Source organism: Myxocyprinus asiaticus, chromosome 16 (genome assembly GCF_019703515.2).
Source record: "Myxocyprinus asiaticus isolate MX2 ecotype Aquarium Trade chromosome 16, UBuf_Myxa_2, whole genome shotgun sequence".
Taxonomy (NCBI): domain Eukaryota; kingdom Metazoa; phylum Chordata; class Actinopteri; order Cypriniformes; family Catostomidae; genus Myxocyprinus; species Myxocyprinus asiaticus.
Window position 1 is genome coordinate 26,750,784 of NC_059359.1, and position 22,944 is coordinate 26,773,727.

At 37.0% G+C, this 22,944-nt stretch overlaps 1 protein-coding gene across 1 annotated transcript in view; it reads left to right on the forward strand.

Moving 5' to 3' along the window:
- Positions 1-21,296, forward strand: part of LOC127453832 (cingulin-like) — a 50,426-nt gene extending 29,130 nt beyond the window's left edge. The window contains exons 6-21 of the mRNA XM_051720545.1: positions 595-719; positions 3,098-3,230; positions 3,475-3,687; positions 4,320-4,468; positions 5,275-5,395; positions 5,513-5,725; positions 5,811-6,032; positions 6,749-6,997; positions 8,270-8,440; positions 8,578-8,739; positions 10,574-10,663; positions 11,031-11,114; positions 11,294-11,412; positions 11,964-12,072; positions 15,553-15,716; positions 19,365-21,296. Of these exons, the coding sequence (XP_051576505.1) occupies positions 595-719; positions 3,098-3,230; positions 3,475-3,687; positions 4,320-4,468; positions 5,275-5,395; positions 5,513-5,725; positions 5,811-6,032; positions 6,749-6,997; positions 8,270-8,440; positions 8,578-8,739; positions 10,574-10,663; positions 11,031-11,114; positions 11,294-11,412; positions 11,964-12,072; positions 15,553-15,716; positions 19,365-19,509 (2,469 nt within the window). The 3' untranslated portion in view covers positions 19,510-21,296. The remainder of the gene's footprint in view (positions 1-594; positions 720-3,097; positions 3,231-3,474; positions 3,688-4,319; positions 4,469-5,274; positions 5,396-5,512; positions 5,726-5,810; positions 6,033-6,748; positions 6,998-8,269; positions 8,441-8,577; positions 8,740-10,573; positions 10,664-11,030; positions 11,115-11,293; positions 11,413-11,963; positions 12,073-15,552; positions 15,717-19,364) is intronic.
- The last annotated feature ends 1,648 nt before the right edge of the window (positions 21,297-22,944 follow it).

Here is a 22,944-nt window from a genome sequence, read left to right on the forward strand (position 1 = left end):
CGATTTCAGCCATTTTGCTAACATTTTGCCACAAGCCCTCTCTCCAAAAACCTGCCCTCCAAAGTCATGTTAGTAAACCAGAATGTGCAAAATTATGCACAGGCAAAGAGCTTTTCAGATTGGCTTGTTTTCTGATTGGCTAAAAATTACATTTACTGTGAGTCAATGTTTTCCTTTAAAAATAATGTTTCCTTGTTTAGTCTAAAAGCAAAGGACTGTAGTAATTTTTATTTCTCTCTATCTTTTCTACTTGGAATTGTAATCTTTAAACAGGAATAAATCCCTTAAGCCTATTATGTTTCAATAGGGGTAGAAAACCACTAATGACTACTCTTTCACCTTGATACTATCATAGAGGTGGACTTGAATTATAGTGTTTTGGGGTAATTAAAGCATAGCCTTGTTTACATGAAAAACAGTTTTTTGCACACATGGAGTTCATGGTTGTTTTAGCCACTGACAGACTATGCAAAACAGTGAAACACTTGATGTCAGTTTACTATTAAGATACAGTTTTCAAAATAGCAGAAGTTTGATTGTCTGGATTACTTTATGACTCTGTTGATTGGGCTTTAAATTACCTTTTTCCACTAGGGATCTCAGGTGAGCAGATCTGATGACTCCTTGAAAGAGGAGCTTGAGAAATCTCTGGATGAAAATATACAGCTGCAGGAACAGCTGGGAAGGAAGAACACAGAGCTTCACCAAATACATTCAGAGTAAGACAGACTCAATTACTGCTTTCTTCACTGCCATGTGCTTACCAAAATTGACATTTGCTCACCAGGGGCCGGTTGCACCGGCTATACATACGTTGCAACTTGTAACCTAGTTGTGGCGTAAATGAGCACTAAGTCACAATTTACGCATTGCTAAATATTTGAGCATTGCACCATTAAACTTGGATAGGATGTAACCTACGTATAAACTAAATAAAAAAACAAAACAACAACTTCTTAGAGGCTCTTCAGCATGAAACCAATCTAACAGTGCTCTTATATACAGGTGCATCTCAATAAATTAGAATGTCGTGGAAAAGTTCATTTATTTCAGTAATTCAACTCAAATTGTGAAACTCGTGTATTAAATAAATTCAATGCATACAGACTGAAGTAGTTTAAGTCTTTGGTTCTTTTAATTGAGATGATTTTGGCTCACATTTAACAAAAACCCACCAATTCACTATCTCAAAAAATTAGAATACATCATAAGACCAATAAAAAAAAACATTTTTAGTGAATTGTTGGCCTTCTGGAAAGTATGTTCATTTACTGTATATGTACTCAATACTTGGTAGGGGCTCCTTTTGCTTTAATTACTGCCTCAATTCGGCGTGGCATGGAGGTGATCAGTTTGTGGCACTGCTGAGGTGGTATGGAAGCCCAGGTTTCTTTGACAGTGGCCTTCAGCTCATCTGCATTTTTTGGTCTCTTGTTTCTCATTTTCCTCTTGACAATACCCCATAGATTCTCTATGGGGTTCAGGTCTGATGAGTTTGCTGGCCAGTCAAGCACACCAACACCATGGTCATTTAACCAACTTTTGGTGCTTTTGGCCGTGTGGGCAGGTGCCAAATCCTGCTGGAAAATGAAATCAGCATCTTTAAAAAGCTGGTCAGCAGAAGGAAGCCTGAAGTGCTCCAAAATTTCTTGGTAAACAGGTGCAGTGACTTTGGTTTTCAAAAAACACAATGGACCAACACCAGCAGATGACATTGCACCCCAAATCATCACAGACTGTGGAAACTTAACACTGGACTTCAAGCAACTTGGGCTATGAGCTTCTCCACCCTTCCTCCAGACTCTAGGACCTTGGTTTCCAAATGAAATACAAAACTTGCTCTCATCTGAAAAGAGGACTTTGGAACACTGGGCAACAGTCCAGTTCTTCTTCTCCTTAGCCCAGGTAAGACGCCTCTGACGTTGTCTGTGGTTCAGGAGTGGCTTGACAAGAGGAATACGACAACTGTAGCCAAATTCCTTGACATGTCTGTGTGTGGTGGCTCTTGATGCCTTGACCCCAGCCTCAGGCCATTCCTTGTGAAGTTCACCCAAATTCTTGAATCGATTTTGCTTGACAATCATAAGGCTGCGGTTCTCTCGGTTGGTTGTGCATCTTTTTCTTCCACACTTTTTCCTTCCACTCAACTTTCTGTTAACATGCTTGGATACAGCACTCTGTGAACAGCCAGCTTCTTTGGCAATGAATGTTTGTGGCTTACCCTCCTTGTGAAGGGTGTCAATGATTGTCTTCTGGACAACTGTCAGATCAGCAGTCTTCCCCATGATTGTGTAGCCTAGTGAACCAAACTGAGAGACCATTTTGAAGGCTCAGGAAACCTTTGCAGGTGTTTTGAGTTGATTAGCTGACTGGCATGTCACCATATTCTAATTTTTTGAGATAGTGAATTGGTGGGTTTTTGTTAAATGTGAGCCAAAATCATCACAATTAAAAGAACCAAAGACTTAAACTACTTCAGTCTGTGTGCATTGAATTTATTTAATACACGAGTTTCACAATTTGAGTTGAATTACTGAAATAAATGAACTTTTCCACAACATTCTAATTTATTGAGATGCACCTGTATATTTAAATACATTTAAATATTTCCAGCATGTTGTATTAGTATTTATTTTATTTTTTACGTTTCGTATTTCAATGTGAATGTCATTTATTATAGCTGACAGTTATGTGAGCAAACAAGATTTGAACATTAACAGTAACAAAATAAAACTGAAATGCATGGCTTTTTAACACTTCTGTGTTCAATTTGAAGGCTGCTTATTGGATCAATACTGTAAACGTCATATTATGCGACTACGCATTACTTTACAGAGAGTTTACGACCTGCTAGCTAAGTCTTTCCTTAAGAACAGGTGGTGCAGCTTAATTAAGCACTGACTTAGTTACAAACTAACTAGTAGTTACTAAGCCCTTAGTGTGAACTTTACGTCCCGATTTAAGTGAGACCTTACGCACAGCTGGTGTAACCCTACCCTGCAGTTTTATTGCACTGAGAATAAAAAGAAACAGTATACCATGAAGTAGACTTTACAGGTGCTCAGTACTGTGTAAGTGTTCTATATTTCTCTCTCAGGCTAACTCAGTTGCGAATGGACAGAGAGAGCGCAGAGTCTTATGTGAGAGAACTGGAGGATCAGCTGGCAGAACTACAGGATGAGCTGAGGAGAGAGACACACAATAGGGCTCAGGCCGACACAATGCACATGGTGAGCACCAACATGCATTGCACATGATTCTCTGTCAGATGTTGCATGCAGTCATCGAATTAAACATTTGTAATTTGCAGTTTCCACAAGTTGATCTTGTTTCTAATATGGAACTATCTGTTTGTCCAACCAATGAAAGATGGGAAGAGTATTAGGGAAACCTTTTTGAAAACAATCATTATTTTTGCAATTCTGTAAGCTTGAAAGTTATTAACAAAAGGTCTGATGTTGTATGTGTGTCCAGGAGTTGATGGCTCTTAGAGCTGAGTTGGCTGAGGCAGCAGGGCTCCGTCAAAAGCAGGAGGACTCTCTGAGGCAGAGAGAGAGAGAACTAACTGCTCTGAAGGGAGCACTGAAAGAGGAGGTGTCCACACATGACAAAGAGATTGAGACTCTCAGAGAGCAGTACAGCCAAGACATGGAGCGATTACGAGCGAGCATGGAGCAGGTTTCACAGGTAAACACCCAATACTAAGGGTCCTGCAACATGTATAGGGAATTGAAGGGGAGCCAAAATGGAACTTGGCACTTTTCAAAAAACAGGGTACAAAATAGAGTCTGAAACTCTTAAAAAAATATATATATAGTCATTTGTTTTTCAGCAAATGATCAGTGAAAGGACGTGCTTAAACTTCAGAAAATGTTCATTGTCAAGCTCAATAGTTTAAAACTGTAGTTTGTGTGATTTTCATTTGATTTCTAGCAATAAGCATTAAATGAACAGCAAAATAAAATGATCAAAATAAAAAAAATAAACTGTTGGAGAATGGGTAACAGGGTTGCTGATTTAGCAACCCATAGGAGTTTGTTTTGGGACCAATTGTTGGTTTATAGTCCATAATAAATGGAATAGGTATTAGTGAGGCAAGCAGGTGCTCAACCCAACGGGGACGCTATACTATATAAAGGCACTGTCTTTCGAATGGGATGTTAAACCGAGGTCCTGACTCTCTGTGGTACAATGTTCATTAAAAGTGCCACCTATTACCAACTGTGTATTATAGGGAGTAATTTTAAAGCTTGAAGTACTTGATGTAGTAAGCATGTTACAGGTATGTACAGCGACCATTTTCTCTCTCTGTGCCTTAGTCTCAGGCAACTATAGAAGCGGAGCGTCACCGTGTGAACTCCACAGTAAGGTCTCTTCAGCAGCAATTGGAGGAGAGCAATGACGAGGGAAACCACTGGAGAGAGCAGTTCCAGTCCAGCAGAGAAGAGCTACGCAACACCAAACAAGAGTGAGTCACGCTTACAATGATTAAATATATACTACTCGTTAGCTTTGCTTTCAAGGTTTACATTACACTTGTGCTCTGTTGTATGTCTATCATAACGCGTCTTCTGTTAATGCATGTGTCTCTCCTTTTTTCATTGTATGCATTTTGTCAGTGCAGAGGACAGCTGGTTCAACCTAAAGCAGAGTGAGAGACACTCTCAGAATAGCTGAGAGGAAATTGTAGTTTTGTAGAGATGTGATTATACCTCACATTAGTAATTGTACTGTAGGTGTGATTTGTTGTGTCCATATGATTATATATGATATCATTTTAAACAAATGATTTGAATTTTTTTTTTTAAATGTATGTCAAATAATTAAATGTAATTTTAAAACTTTAAATCCTTTCTAAAGTCATAAGAACGTGATTTTTAGCATAACAAAACTTCACAGAATATCGTAATGCCTGCTTTATCACGGAAATTTGATTATTGTGATGAGCGTTGCCCTGTGTTACATGAGATCTACAGAAATCGCAGAGTAGCAAACATAAGAGTGTATTTTCCATACATCAAACACCACAGCTAATTTCTCCATCTTTGACTGCCTTACATATAACAGCTAGACACTGCCATCAATTGAGAGCTCTAATCTTACAGATCAAGTACACATAATGAACATTAGTCTTCAAATTTTTCATCAGATAATGTTGGATCTTGACACTCAATCAATAGTTGGCCCATGAAGATTAACATCATAAGCAAATCTAAGCTTTACTGTAGAATTCTCTCTCATCATGAGAATTTCTTGTGTATGCGTGTGTATTAGGTTACTGCAGGCTCGTCTGGAGAAAGAGGAGTTTGAGGAGGAGCTTAAAGAGCTGCAGGAGAAAGTGAACACCATGAAACATAAGATACCAGATCACAAACAGACAAAAACAATCAGCCAGGTACACATACACACACACACAAACACATTAAATGTTTGTCTTGATACTATCATAGAATTCTAAAATACTTTTTTCAAAATTATCCTACCAATGACTGGTACCAATGGCTTTTCATAGGAACTTGAGCATTGTCGTGCTGACCTACAGAAGGCTCAAGCAGAGCTTGATAAATTAAAAATAGAACATGACAAGAAGACAATGGAAATTGTCTTATTAAAGAAGAGCAAACAGGAGCTTGAAGCAGAGCAGAAATATGAGATTGACAGGTTGAAGGACCAATCACGAAAAGATAAAGAAGAGCTGACAAAAGTGCATGAGAGGGCCAAACAGGTATGTGTTTATGCTTGAAATGAAATCTTCTATTTATTTATACATTAAATACTGTGTCAAATGTATTCTTGTAAATCCCCGACAGCTAGCTGAACCCTCATTAGTGGAGGCCCTGCGTGGGGAGTTGAACGACACGCGAGAGGAGGTGGAGCGACTGCGCAGTCAGCTGCTCTCAGCTGAAGAAGAGCTGCAGGCTGAGAAAGACAAACTTGGCTATTTTCAAACCCAAGCAAACACTCTGACACATGAGTGCAAGGAACTCGAGGAAACTAACAAGCGTATGAAGGAGCGAATTACACGCCTGGAGGTAAAGACACAGACTTAACATGGGCTAATTTCACACAACAGCAAAATATTGTTGTCAGTCCTGTTTTAGAGCACTAAATGCAGTTACATTCACACACAATTTGCAGCTCTTTTTTTTTTTTTTTTTTTTTTTTTTTTTTTTCCTTCTACCAGAGCTGCTTGCTTAAATTTTGTGGTCTGGATGCAACCCAAATACTCTGTCATCAGTTGAAAATAAAAAAAAAAGCGTTTGGAGCCGCTCTCAATCAATAAAGATGGCATGAACTCACACTTAAATTGGATGTATTCAATAAAGTCAATTCAAATTCAAAAGTCCACTTATAAAAGTCTGTACAGTGTTATGGAAGTAACCATCATGGATATGAATTTTTGTCACTCTCAGTATGATTGCAGGTGTTACTGCAATCATACTGATTGTACAATGTTTTTGTGAGAATGGAATATCGGCATGATTTTGGTTACACATTCATTCAGACAGTTTTCGAGCTGCCCTTGTAAGCTGTTATATGAACAGGACAATTTGAGAGTCACGACTGTCAATCCCAAACACTGACTCTATGAATATAGCCATAGTTATGTGATGGTACTCCTCCTTTTCTCTCTCTTGCACACTACAAAAATCTGTTGTTGGCAGTTAATGGCATACATTAACATATTACCCATTCTGCGGTTTATTTGCTTACTGTACTCTCTTTGTCTGACTCTCTGTCTGTGTAGACTCAGCTGCAAGAGCGCATGTCTCAGAGTGTTGAGGCCGAGCAGGAGCAGCAGGAGGAGACAAGGAGACTGAGGCAGCAGCTGGATGAGTCCAGGCATGAGAGCTCCAGATTGGGCCTAGAGAGGGACGAACTGGCTCGTAATCTTGAAGAGAGAGAGAGAGACAGAGACGCTCTCCGCAAGGAGAACACACAGCTCAATGACCAGAGAAGACAGCAAGATAGAGCACTAGACAAACTCAATAAAGAGGTGTGTGTGCTCATGATGGCCAGACACAAGTGTGACAAGAAACAACAGATATAAAGGTGTCCAGGCTTGTGGAAACCTGAAATTACCAGGGAATTTCTAAATTCTAGGCTAAAATATTGCTCTTGTGGAGAGTAAAACTTGCTTGCAAAATGACTGTCGCCATCATGAAATAATTGTCTGATTGTGATTATTTAAGATAACCCCAATTATTTTGCACTTCAAATTCCAATTACATTTTGCTATCCAAATAAATGAAGTGAATCTAGAAATGCCACGAACGGCATGCTTTGTGTGTCATTTTCCGGTGTTATTGCATTACGTGGGCACTCCAAATAAACTCCGTACAGCTGACCGCACTCAGAGCAGCTCCTGAAGAGCGTGTGAAGATTAACCACTTCTGAAGCACTGTGATGTACTGCGTCTGCGACAAACTCCCATGAAAATATAAGCGAGGATTTCACATTCATTTAACTTTTGCATAATCGCAAATGTTCTTTGAACGAAGAAAGATATTTTCAAATACACTCATCTCAAAAGTCTTCCTTCACTTGAAAAAGGGCTCATGGGTTTAATCAGAGAACATTAATGTGTAAAAGTGAAGAATTTAGGACAAAAATCTTTTACTATTGCATAATATAATAGTATATAATCTAATCTATTCAGGCTGGCATATTATAAGTATTTGAAATTTGATTTTATATTTTAAACATAATTTTCTTGTCATTCTAACCCTATGCAATATTTCACAAGTTTTTAAAGTTTAAAGGAAATCATATATCCCTATTTTATTATATGATTCCAAGTTAAATCTGAATAAAGGACTCCTTAAGATAAATTAATCACTCATACTCATTAAGAAGTATTGCAATTTGTAAGACAATTAATAATTATTATCGCAATTATTTTTTTGACAATTAATTAATTGTCAGATTTTTTTTTTTTTTTTTTTTCAAACTGAGTCAAACTGGTCCACAGATTGGTCTGAATGATTCATTATTGAATTTAGAATATTTAAAAAATCCTTATCCAACAAACAACTGGAAAGATCATTAAAGTTCATTGGTCAAAAAGTGTGGGAACCCTGAGACATGTAGTGATGCATTGAGCAGTGATGCTCATATTGCAGACGCAAGTTTGAGTCTATTATTTCCTAATAAAAAGGTAAAAAAATAATAATAATTTCTTTCCTCCTCCTCATATTCTCAATCTCTTTTTCTGTTTGTTCATTCTTATGTCCCTTCTTCTCTCTATCCCTCTCTTTCTCTCTTTCAGATGGAGCGCTTGTCTGCAGCGTCCCGTGAGGAGTTGCGGCTCCTGCAGGCTCAGCTGGATGAGCAGAGAGAAAAGTGGAGGAAAGAGCAGCAGGACTCTCAGAAGGACACTAAAGAGAAGCTCAGTGAGCTGGAGAGAGCTCAAAGCACCATCCACTCCCTGCAGGAGGAGGTGACAACATGCTTCATACAAAGATTCATAGTTTTTGAGTATTAATACAAGTATTAATGTTCATATTTTTGTTTGAATTTAGCCAAGCAAATTGGCAGTTTGTGGTCACACAATTTTTTTTGTGTGAATGTTTTTAGATGGCTCGTCAAAAGAAGGAGCTGTTCTCATGTTTTGAGGAGCGAGACAATGCTATATTAGATAAAGAGCTCCTCATCAACCGCCTCAAACATCTGGAGGGTGAAATGGAGGCACACCGCACCACACAAAATGACCGCTCACGAGACATCCGCAGCATGGAGGTGTGTGTTCCATCTTATCATCTAATGTATTATATTTTTATGTTAAAATATGGATATACAGTTGCAGGAAAAAGCATGTGCATATGGATTTGCTTGGATTTCTGTATACATTTTTCATAAAATATGATCTGATCTTCAGCTTGGTCACAAAAAGACAAAAACAGTCTGCTCTGCTTAACCCTTATATTGTGTACCGGTCAAAACTGACCGATCTACTACTTTTTTTTTTTTTTTTTCTGAAAACTGTAGTTTATTTCATCCAGTTGGAATGAAATCCCATGACTTTGTTCACACAGGTCATCTAAACAAAACACACAAATTTTTTTTTTTAGATAATTTTCATTAAATTTTATTGGTTTTATTTCACTTTGTTACACCTGTGGTGTTCACAGTCTAAAGTGACCGGCCATCGGAAATTAATGGATTAGACTACAAAATACAGAAATATTAAGAGTTCAGGAGCATCTTAATTCTTTAGATGAGCACATATGTGGATGTGTGCACACACAAATGTGCACACGCACATACACACAACACACAGCGCTCTTTTGTGCATCGTCTTTCCATGTATACTCTTTGAGGAATATTTCAAGATCTACTTCTAGTCTTCAAGATTTTCTATCATGTTGTGTTTGGGCTCGTTTGAATCCGAATAGTCTGCTGTAAGTTACGATATGTCATTATCTATGTTATATGAATGTTTCAGGAAGTAAAAAGTAAAAACGTGGAAGACACTCTTGTTTATTATTTATGTGTGTAAGTGGGAATTTCATACACTAATACTCACTGCAGTTTGGCCTCTGAGTGAAAACAATTCGCTCATTACATTTTACTAATTGAGACTTTCCAACAATATGTAATGCATGGCTCATCTCATCTTTTTTTTTTATGTTTTACCAGCTCTAAATACAATTGTTGTGATAACAAATTTGCCAATTATGAGAACAAAACCGTTCTAATTTGTCAGCAAATTAAAAAGCATTATTTAAGAATAGGTAAGATCAGCTATATGCATCGCAAAGTCCAGATACTAAGCTTTAAAATGACATCTATTTTGTTTAGATCAAGCAAATGGTCATTAATTTTATTACATAATTATTATTAAAAAATTTTCAGCAGGTAGTGCCCCCACTAGCCCGGTATAAGCTCAGTTCAATGAATCCTTCTATTAATAAATGTTTATATGCGTGTGTGTGTGTGTGTGAATGTGTGTGTGTGTATATATATATATATATATATATATATATATATATATATATATATATATATATATATATATATATGTATGTATATATATAGATATGTTCAAAAAAGAAGTAAATAATAACATGTCATAATTACTAAAAAAAAGTAGTTAACAAAAAGATATAATGCAATTTCTTCGGATGATATATGTAGGGAACACAAAATGTGTAAGCACAAACTAACACAACACAAGGGTTAAAAAACACAAATTGTATGCTTTCATGTCTTTATTAAACGCAAACGCAAAATTTCAGCTCAATGTTGGGACAAGGTCAGTGTAGTTTTGGACCTGGAGTTGTAAGATTTCGGTAGACACTTTTAATAAAGTCAGGCCTGAATCTGTTTGAGTTTTTAGCAAAAATAGATCTTAACCGTATATAGCTTTTTAATCACAGTAACTTTTATTGTATTTTAACTTGTTTTTCACCATGAAAATAGCCACTGAAGCTGGCATGGTGTTAAATCATTAACAAGAAAGCAAACAAACAAACAAACCCAGATCTGGTGTCAAGAATATTGGTAGATTGTGATGCAAGGGGTTAATGCTCTCTTTGACCTCATTGTATGTTACATACGTCTCCATCTGCAGGACAAAATCAAGCATCTGGAGCTTGAATTGGATGAGGAGAAGAGCAGTTCAGAGATGCTCACAGAAAGAATCAGCAGGAGCAGAGATCAGGTATACGTACTCTGTTCTCTCCACACATACAGCAATATACCGCTTATCATATAATGGATAAATCACTTTTCAATTGCAGATTCAGCTGTCAAAATGCAGGGTTGCACGTTCATGAAAAACCTGGAAATATTAGGACATTTTTAATTGTTCTATCTAGGCCTGTGATATTAATTCAATCTTTAAAAAAGAAATGGAAATTTCTGTAGTAGATATAATTTTTTTCTAGTTGCTAAGCTCTAAAATATTTAATTGTGTAGAAATTGCGCTGTGTAAGTATCTTGTTTAAAGCATATTTTGAATGTCACTCTGGATAATAGTGTGTGCTAAATACCTTGAATTAAAGATGATAATTCAGCTCTTTCTGTAGATTGAACAGCTGCGTACAGAGCTCATGCAAGAGAGATCCTCCAAACAAGACCTGGAGCTGGACAAAAATGCTCTGGAGAGACAGGTACACTGCATGACCACTGAACAGCTTGGTGGTCTTATCTTTGATATGCTGTATTATCTTTGAATTTCTGTGGTAAAAAGAGTGATAGTTTCTCTGTTTATTAAACTGCACATTGCATTCATTCAGATAGTCCATGTGATTTTATATAATCTTCTCTCTCTTATTTGCATTTTTTTCAGATAAAGGAGTATAAATCCCGTATATCTGAGATGGAGGGCCAGTCACGTTCCTCTACTGGTGTGTCTCAGCTGGAGAGCAAAATCCAAGAATTTGAGGAGCGATTGCGCACAGAGGAAAGGTAAAACAAAGGATCTGCTACCATGTTCTGTGAAATGGCACAAACAGTGACATTACTCGCAGTGCACAGCAGGAAGGTTTGAAAAGCACTCTTAGATAATTGAAAACACAATACATTGCTCAAAGAAACAGACTACAGACACTGCAGTGCATTTTAAGTGAACACAAAAATTAGAAGTTCTACTTTGTTAGATTTGATCATTTTTTAAATTTTTATATTGGGAGAGAATTAAGAAATTTTTCAGTGATACCTTTGAACACTTTTCTTCGCTCACCCCACACATACTGGATTCAAAGTTGGTTTTATACCTAAGCTTTGTTTATTAAAGTAAAAACTATATATAATTCTTCTGAAACACAAGAATTGCATCCTCACAGAATCTGTTTCAACCATGATATGATTTGTACAAAACACTAAACAATTCTAAGAGTTGTATACCGGTATGCAAAATGTTATTAAAACACATTAGAAAACAGGTAACAACATCACCTGAAGAATCTTTGAAAGTTTGGAAACTCCTTAGGTGCTAGCACATCCTTGTGTTTTTGCAGAGAGAAGAACTCAGTTCTGTCTTCTCAGCGACGCCTGGAGAGGAAACTAAAGGAGCTGAACATCACCCTGGATGAGGAGAGACAGCAGCATACAGAACAGAGAGACCAGGTGACAAATGCACACATTACACATAAAGAGTGTATCTCTTGTCAATTCCTAATGAACACGGGAAAGGTTTTGTATATGGAACTACAAGTACCGACGTTACTAACTTACAGGTATCTACAATATTTCAGTATTATGACCCTAGTTCAGCTTCAAAATACTGCAGCTCTTCGACTAACAAGCTACTTTTCCAACAAATAGAGGTGTAGCATGACAAAATGATGCAACGCTGTTTTTAATGTCACATTGTTATGAATTCAAAATCAGATGCGTATTTCGCAATCTGTTTGTTTTACCACATGCGAGTCTCCGTTGAACTCTAATGAGCAAGCAAGCACGCACATCCATGTCAATCAAACCGATCGCAATGGAGAAGGGGAGCGCAATCACTTTGATTAAACTCGTGCAATAACATACTCTGCGTTCAGTTTCAATTTAATCAGTTGTGCAGCTTTCATTGTTTTAGATTGTTTCACATCATGTGAACGCATGTAAAATATTGAGGGATGAGACTTTTCAGTGTAAGAGTGAATCTGCACTGTGTTTACAGATGACTGTACTGTATTAAACTGTATATAATGCTGAATATAATGTATTATAGTGCTAAGGGTCATTATCAGTCCTCCTGATAATGCCAAATGTAATGTAAATGTAATGATTTCACCAGTAAATTTATACCATGGAAAACATTATTTTACTGTATAAACATACACATATTTTTGAAAAGAATAGTTTAGAAAAATGAAATCAGCGACAATATTATATAAAAAATGTCAATATTAATTTAAAATACTTAAAATGTATTTAATCAGTGACAGTGTACAAACATATGTATCTAACATAACTATGAATTTTTTAGCTGGGCAGAATTATTAATATTTCTATTCTGGTGTCACCATTGCCCTCTGCTGGGCTGATTTTTTTTTGTCCCACTCCATCCTGATGGATCATTTTATTCTTTAATGAACAGTACTTTTTGTTCTACAAAGTTTTACAAGTAATGAAAGGAACTGAAAGTACTGAAGTAACAATAATACTAATAATAATACATTCAAACTTTTCATGATTCAGGCTTTGTTCAAAGTTTTGTGAGAGTATAGAATTATTAATTCAGTAATGTAAATCGAACCAAATCCTTATGCCCGTTATCATTTTTTTTTTTTTTAATCATATTTTACTAAAATACAGGAAATACAAATTATTTTTATCTGATTAATCAATTCATCGAAGAAATAATCAGAGATTAATCGATTCTCAAAATAATCGTTAGTTGCAGCCCTAATAGAAATGGAACTATAGGAATTGTGTTGTGACTAAACAAATCCAAAATAAATCAAAAATATTTTATATTTTAGCATCTTCCAAGTAGCCACCCTTTGCATAGAGCTTTCAGAAATGTACTCTTGACGTTTTCTCAACCAGCTTCTTGAGGTATTACCCTGGGATGCTTTTTAAACAGTATTGAAGGAGTTCCCATCAATACTGGGCACTTATTATCTGCTTTTCTTTATTATTCGGTCCAAGTCATCCATTTCAAAAACTTTTTTGTTTTAAACAAAATTGTATTTTTGTAATAAAATAAATTAATATGTTGGCACAATTATATTTTTGTCTACAAAACTAATTTCAAACATTTAAGCGTACACCTTCAAATCAAAAGGTTTTTAAGATCATGAGAAACATTTCAGTCAAGTGACCCCAAACTTTTGAATGGTAGTGTATATAAAAGGATATTGCCACCTTAAGTTTCTTCAAATAGTTACGAAGTAGCTTCGTCAACACTAGTGTATTGTTCTGCATGCAAAGGTCTATGTACAGTTGAAGTCAGAAGTTTACACTTAGGTTGAAGTCATTAAAACTCATTTTTAACCACTCCACAGATTTCATATTAGCAAACTATAGTATTGGCAAGTTGTTTAGGACATCTGCTTTGTGCATGACACGAGTAGTTTTTCCAGCAGTTGTTTACAGACAGATTGGTTTACTTTTAATTGATTATATCACAATTCTAGAGGGTCAGAAGTTTACTAAGTTAACTGTGCCTTTAAGCAGCTTGGAAAATTCCAGAAAATGATGTCAAGCCTTTAGGCAATTAGCCAATTAGCTTCTGATAGGCTAATTGGAGGTGTACCTGTGGATGTATTTTAAGACCTACCTTCAAACTCAGTGCCTCTTTGCTTGACATCATGGGACAATCAGCCAAGACCTCAGAAAAAAAAATTGTGGCCCTCCACAAGTCTGGTTCATCCTTGGGAGCATTTTCCAAATGCCTGAAGGTACCACGTTCATCTGTACAAACAAAAGTACACAAGTATAAACACCATGGGACCACACAGCCATCATACTGCTCAGGAAGGAGATGCATTCGGTCTCCTAGAGATGAACGTAATTTGGTGCGAAAAGTGCAGATCAATCCCAGAACAACAGCAAAGGACCTTGTGAAGATGCTGGAGGAAACGGGTAGACAAGTATCTATATCCACAGTAAAACTAGTCCTATATCGACATAAACTGAAAGACTGCTCAGCAAGGAAGAAGCCACTGCTCCAAAACTGCCATAAAAAAGCCAGACTACAGTTTGCAAGTGCACATGGGGACAAGGATCTTACTTTTTGGAGAAATGTCCTCTGGTCTGATGAAAGAATAATTGAACTGTTTGGCCATAATGACCATCGTTATGTTTGAAGGAAAAAGGGTGAGGCTTGCAAGCCGAAGAACACCATCCCAACCGTGAAGCATGGGGGTGGCACCATCATATTGTGGGGGTGCTTTGCTGCAGGAGGGACTGGTGCACTTCACAAAATAGATGGCATCATGAGAAAGGAAAATTATGAGGATATATTGAAGCAACATCTCAAGACATCAGCCAGGAAGTTAAAGCTTGGTCGCAAATGGGTCTTCCAAATAGACAATAACTCCAAGCATACCTTCAAAGTTGTGGCAAAATGGCTTAAGGACAACAAAGTCAAGGTATTGGAGTGACCATCACAAAGCCCTGACATCAGTCCGATATAAATTTTGTGGGCAGAACTGAAAAAGCATGTGCGAGCAAGGAGGCCTACAAACCTGACTCAGTTACACCAGTTCTGTCTGGAGGAATGGGCCAACATTCCAGCAATTTATTGTGAGAAGCTTGTGGAAGGCTACCCAAAACGTTTGACCTAAGTTAAACAATTTAAAGGCAATGCTACCAAATACTAACAAAGTGTATGTAAACATGTGACCCACTGGGAATGTGATGAAAGAAATAAAAGCTGAAATAAATCATTCTCTCTACTATTATTCTGACATTTCACATTCTTAAAATAAAGTAGTGATCCTAACTGACTTAAGATAGGGAACGTTTTCTACGATTAAATGTCAGGAATTGTGAAAAACTGAGTTTAAATGTATTTGGCTTGGGTGTATGTAAACTTCTGACTTCAGCTGTAGTTGGGTTAGAGCTCTGTGAAGTATTACTGTGTTGTGTATATTTTTTCTGCAGCTGGCTCTGCGTGTGAAGGCTCTGAAAAGGCAGGTGGATGAGGGAGAGGCGGAGGCAGAGCGGCTGGATGGATTGAGGAGAAAAGCCGTCAGAGACATGGAGGAGCAGCTGGAACAGAAGGAGGTGCTGCAGTCCAGAGTTACAGCACTAGAGAATGAACTCAAGTAAGTGTGTGTGTTTGTTTAGGATTGAGAGAAGCTAATAGTGGTGTGTTTAAAGATTTGTCATGCTGTCAGTTTTGTCATTTGAAAGTTCATGTGAAAAAGTAGGCTTAGAATACAGAATTATTTGTTTTAACACTACAATTAGGTTCTTTACGTTAACATTTGTTAATGAATTAGGGTTCATGAACTGACAATGAACAATTTTTACAGTATTAATCTGTTTAATTATTACTATACATTATTGGTCATTATTAGTTCATAATGCTAAAATTAGCATATACCACTTTTCATGTTAAAATGTATTAGTATGTTTGAAATTTACATTAACCAAGATTTCAAAATGCTGTTAAAATATTGTTTGTCATTAGTTCATTTTAGCTATTTTATTAACTGATGTTAACATACAGTTGTGGCCAAAAATATTGGCACCCTTGGTAAATATGATCAAAGAAGGCTGTGAAAAATACATCTTTATCTTTTTGATCTTTCATTCAAAATATTCACAAAAATCTATCCTGTAATGGATATCAAACAATTGCAAACACAACACAAGTTTTATAAATATATATATGTCAAATATATTTGTGGCACAATTATTGGCACCCTTTTATTCAATACTTTTGCAACCTCCCTTTGCCAAGATAAAAGCTCTGAGTCTTCTCCTATAATGACTAATGAGGTTGGAGAACACTTGGCAAGGGATCAGAGACCATTCCTCCATACAGAATTTCTCCAGATCCTTCAGATTCCCAGGGACATGCTGGTGGACTCACCTTTTCAGTTCACCCCACAGGTTTTCTATGGGGTTCAGGTCAGGGGACTGGGATGGCCATGGCAGAACCTTGATTTTGTGGTCAGTGAACCATTTTTGTGTTTATTGTGATGCGTGTTATGATCATTGTCCTGCTGAAAGATCCAACCACGGCCCATTTTAAGCTTTCTGGCAGAGGCAGTCAGGTTTTGATTTTTTTTATCAGTTGGTATTTGATACATGATGCCATATATCCAAACAAGATGTCCAGGACCTCTGGCATAAAAACATCCCCACAACGTTAAAAATCCACCACCATATTTAACTGTGGGCATGATGCAATATTCCATATAGAACTAATTCACGCATTTTGGATTATTAATGGGAATGACAACAAGGATGTGAAGGATAGACTTACCATCTCTTCAATTGCACGCACGGTACAAAGCTGTAAAAAGCTCCTAGATCCCATCTGATTTTCCACAACTCATGTTGTCTGTAGTTTTTTGTCTACTGAATGTTCTTGGAAAGAAGTTTTTTCAATGTTTTGTCCGCAGAACAATCCAAAAACACTTTAAACTGCAGTACAGACCATTGAAGAGACTGTACATCTATCCCTCACAGCAACATCTATCCCTTGTTGGCATTCCCGTCATAAATCAAAGATGGCGCTGCTGTGAATAAGGTCTGTGGCTACCTCTCTGTGTGCGCCAAACCCATCTCTGGTGTTTACTGCCAAAAAAGCTCTATTTTTGTTTTATCTGACCATATAACCCGGTCCTATTTGACGTTCCAGTAGTGTGTGGCAAACTGAAGATGCTTGAGTTTGTTGTTGGATGAGAGCAGAGGCTTTTGTTATTGAAAGCCCCCCCAAACAACTTGTTGTGATGTAGGTGGCATCTGATTGAATTTTGGAGACTTTCTGACCCCAAGATACAACTAATTTCTGCAGTTATCCAGCTGTAATCCTTGGAGAACTTTTGGCCACTCGAACATCATCCTCACTATGCATTGAGACAATATAGACACGTCCTCTTCCAGGCCGATTTGTAACATCTCCAGTTGATTGGAACTTCTTAAAGGTATAGTTCACCTAAAAATGAAAATTTGCTGTTAATTTGCTCACCCTCAGGCTATCCAAGATATATCTGAGTTTTTCTTCATCAAAACAGAATTTAAGATTTTTAGGATTTCATTTCAGGCCTCCTCCTCTAAACAATGCAAGTGAATGTACTCCATTTTTTAACGGTCCAAAATGCATATTAAGGGTGCATCAAAATAATCCACACAACTACAGTCGACAAATAAAGTTCTTCTGAACCCAAACGATTGATTATTTTTAGAAACAAAACAATACTTAAAGGGGGCCTGAGTAGCACAGTGGTAAAAGACGCTGGCTACCACCCCTGGAGTTCACTAGTTCGAATCCCAGGGCGTGCTGAGTGACTCCAGTCAGGTCTCCTAAGGAACCAAATTGGCCCGGTTGCTAGGGAGGGTAGAGTCACATGGGGTAACCTGCTCGTGGTCGCTATAATGTGGTTCGTTCTCGGTGGGGCACATGGTGAGTTGAGCGCAGATGCCGCGGTGGATGACATGAAGCCTCCACATGCGCTATGTCTCCATGGCAATGCGCTCAACAAGCCACGTGATAAGATGCATGGGTTGATGGTCTCAGACGCAGAGGCAACTGGGATTCATCCTCCGCCGCCTGGATTGAGGCAAATCACTACGCGACCACAAGGACTTAAAAAGCATTCCAAATTGGGTGAAAAACAATACTTATATACTTTTTAACTACAAATGTTCGCTTCTGTACATCTCTGTGACGCACTTTCATGAGAGGGATGACGTAAGCTCGTTGGGAAGGTCACGCGTCACGTGGACGAGGAGGCAGGAAGCGCGTCCTTTCACTCTCTGTGAAAGAGTGGTTCAGGGAGCATGAGGAATCATTTTCACACATGAATTGGCCACCACAGAGTCCTGACCTTAACCCCATTGAAAGTCTTTGGGATGTGCTGGAGAAGACTTTACGGAGTGGTTTGACTCTCCCGTCATCAAAACAAGATCTTGGCCAAAAATTAATGCAACTCTGGACTGAAATAAATGTTGTGACAGTGCATAAAGTTGTTGGAACAATGCCGCAACGAATGCGTGCTTTAATCAAAACTAAAGGCAGTCCAACAAAATAGAGTATGCAATTTTCTTTTTTTTTTTTTGGCGAGGCAGTGTATGATTTGTCTGTAACCACATGTTTACAGTAATGTTTATAATAAAAAGAAATGCGTGGTAGCATGTTAGAAATTGTGTGCATTCTGAGTGGGTTTAATTTATGCATTGATGGAGCGTTTATCTTGTTTATGATATGATGCATTGAGCACTGCTGCAGTTTATATGAAAACACTATTCTGCAGAATGTTGATTTTTAGAGGCAAGAGAACTAATTCCTTGTCAAATTAAAATGATATTTTAGTTTTACCGGCAGGACATCTCATCTCTGATTAACGTTATTAGTGGACTGCACAACTGGCCATAGCTTTTGAAATTCTAGAGCGACAGCAGTAGGAAAGCCACTAGTGACATGAAGTACAAGGACAACAAGTGACAATGTCGCTGGCAGTGTGAGCAGGGCATTGCTCTATACAGTAATACTCACTTTGGCCTCAGAGGGCAGTGTGTCACTAAAAAATAATAGTGCAGTGTCCAGACTGCGCTCAATGAACTTCTTTCCATCAAGATTTTAGGTTAAAAGTTTTAACATTTTAAATGGTTTTAGATTAAGTACAGTATTAGTATGTTACACCGTAGGACACTGCTGTCATGGCCTGACTTTTCATTTCAACCACCCACGTATTGTGTTGTCCATTTTCATCCCAATTCATCCTGCTTTTTTGCCTCAGGAGAAAGATCCAGCAGGCCAGACAGTCAGCTCTGGAGTCTTCAGTTCTTAGCTCTGAGGATGATGACGATGATGTTGGACTGTATGATCATTCCAGCATTACCTCCATCCTCACTGAGAGCAACCTGCAGACCAGCTCCTGCTGAAGAGAGAGAGGATATTACAATGGATATGAGGTGGTAAAACTTCAGTCTATAGTGTTCAGGTTACCAGCACCACCTCATATTAATCAGTAATTTAAACAAATTGTAAAATCTGGTTGCAATTTGGGGTTAAACTCTCTTCTTTCTAAAAAAAATTGTGAACTGAGCAGCAGTTGAAAAACACTGTCAGTTTTGTCAGCTTTTCCCACACTTTGAGACACCTGTCATTTTCACGGTCAGCCAGAAATACTTCTAAGTAGATACCAGACATGACTTTATTTGTTTAGACCTCAATTTAGCCATAGAGACCCTTTTAGTGAGAGCCTTAAAGATTCATTTAGATTAAGGGTAATTTTGTAAATGGGAAAAATCTGAAACCTCTTTAGAGGAGGAATTACATCAGGTTAAAAACATTTAGAAAACAAATTGAGAATATAATGAGAATAGAACTTAATATAACCGATATTTATCCTTTGTGTAGCGTGCATATAGAAGTATAGAGGTTATTAGTGAAGTTATGTGCATATAAGAAATCAGTCATATATATATATAAAGGGGACAGAATGGTGGTTGATATGGAATACTGGATTCATATTAGTTGAATATGCTGTGAATGCAACATTTTTATCTTCATGAAGGGTGGTAAAAATTATAATTTTAAGAGCCCAGTGAATTAGAACTCATCATGAGCACAAGTGTATTTTTTTTATGATGAGAGGGAGATATGAGAGATCAAGGTATTAGTAGTGGGGAGGTGACCACACAGTAATAGTCCAAAGCATGCTTCCTAAAGAATACTTGTGTTCCAGTTTTACAGTTTTAAGTGCAGTAGATTAGAAAGAGGGAAATAAAGGTTTTGGTATAAAGAAAGGGATTGTTTCATTTTCTGCTACTCAGAATACACTTTGTTATTTTTTTTATTTTTTTTATTTACAGAGCTTATTAAAGAAGGCAATAAGTGAATCAACATTAAATATATGCACTAATGATGCTAAAACAATTCATAGCAAAAATGAGATGACAAAACAACATAATCAAACAATCAACAATATAAAATACACTTCATTTAATAAAATTATGAACAAAGTATGAGCTTCAAGTTCAGCGCTGGATTACTTATAGCAAATCTTATTTAGTATTCTAAAAATAGCAGAGGCATTCTAAATTATCTATATATATATGTATATGTGTTTTTTTGTTTTTGTTTTTTTTTTTGGTAAAAACATCCATTTTTCTGTTCTCACCAAAAGTAATTAATTAACAGGCTAAAAGTACAACAGATCAAGGTATTATTTCACTAGTGTCCAGACATGCCTGGTGGAATGTTATGTTTGAAAAATAATAAATTATGTAATTCTGTTGCTTGTTTACCATGAATACTCTGACCCACTGTTATTTACTCAAGGTAGAATATTTAAGCAAAGTTATTTAAATAAACTGAAATCAGCTGATTTTTCTACTGTGCGTAGTTTTCATATGAATACTGTATCAGGCTCACATTTGAGTCTGGTATTTTCATGATACCAAGCTGCCTTTTTCACATCTATATTTACAGTACTTTATCTATGTACACCATTTTGATTCATTTGTATTTTGCAACACCACTACGATGCCTTGTAAGTGTATTGATTTTTTTTTTCGTTTTTTTTTTTATTGTTGTTTCAAAGTTAATCAGCTTGATTTATGTATTCATGTATATTGTATTTATGTGTTTGTATTAGAATTTGCATTAAGCAATGATCAAATCAAAGCTTTGTATTTTTCTGTGAGCAAAACTTTTTCTGTCAAAAATAAATGTGATACTTTAAAAGTTCCTCTCATTTGCATTTTTATGGTATGTTTATCTTTCATTTGTACACTACAGTTGTATTATAATTTATTATATATATATATATATATATATATATATATATATATATATATATATTTATATATACCTGTATATACAGAACACACACCTTCTAGACAAAGAAACAGAAATGGTATAATTGAATGTAGAATATTTATTAATGGTTGAGTGTGCAAAACCCCCTATATGAGAAAATCTCTGATTTCAGGCAGGCTCTGAAGTACCCACAAGCATGTAATTGAAGTTTAACATTGTGAAAACAATATGCAAAATCTCAGTCTTTCAAGGTATCCAATGCATCTGTTAATTTAGAGAAAGTTAAAAATGTTATGTTGTTTTTTTATTATTATTTATAAGGAATAATTGATGACGTACCATTGAATTAATGAAAAATAACGCACACCCCGAGGTGGTAGTGCAGCCATGGCGCAAAGCGGAGCTTGGGTGTACATTATTTTTCAATAATTCAACAGGCTGGAGTCAATTATGTAGTGCACTTAGTTTTGTGTGTTCTTAATGACAAGTAATCAAGTATGACATTTTTGTTTACTGGCAATGAAAGGGACCATGCCGGGAAATGCTGTCAGAGTTGTTTACCAGTTTGTAAATAAATGCACTTTTATCTATTCACTTGCTTTTCCCATTGCCTCATGTAATGTTTAAACATGGAGATGTATAGTTTAATTTTGGTAGAACCAGTATATAAAAATGAAATCCTGTTTGTTAAACATGCCTCACATATATTTTTTTTACATTTCCTTGTAGCTCAGACCCAGAGACCCTGCAAACAGGCTCAGTTGAATTTAAACAAGGTTCAGGGTGACAATGTGTCTATATTATGTCTAACCACCACTCACCAGCTGGAGTGCCTTAGAGTAAAGCTGTATAAAGCCAACCCAGATAAAGGCATCCTGAAGTATCCAGACAGCTCTCCAACTTCAGCACATCAGAGATGGTCTGTCATGATTGCTGCAGGAAAAGTGATGCTTGATCTGAAAGATATCAGTTTCTCAGATGCTGGCCAGTATGTATGTGAGGTCTACAAGGATTGGGACTGCCTTACAGTTACTAGAATTCATGTCAAAGGTGAGATACTGACTAGTGCCCGACCGAAATATCTGTTAGCCAGCTATAGTTTGTCAGTGCAGTAAGTAATGTAGCAGATTGAAAGGTAAACTTCAGAGCATCTTTTTGCAGCTCAGCAGACAACGGCGGTGGTGGATTGTGTCTGTTGAGTGTTGATTTCATGCTACGCTGTTACCTAGTTGGTGAGATGCAATGCTGGTCCACCTTTTACTCTCTGTGACAACGAGCTTATAGCTAACTAGCTAACCACGTAGCTACTTTTATTGCTTGTCAGCTGAGTGGAAGCTAATGTGTAAACGTATTCATCAAACATTTTTTTTCAGGATTCACAGTTTGGTACCCCCTTCAACCGAACAATTCCAGTCGCTGCATTTACAAAATGTAATATTTAAAAGTCTGGTTTTCCACTGTAGAAAGTTTCCCCTGAACTTGTATAGCAGAATACAGTGTAACACCGCTGCCGCTGTTTTTCTCTTGTCTCGGCAGGTGTAAATGCTTCTTGT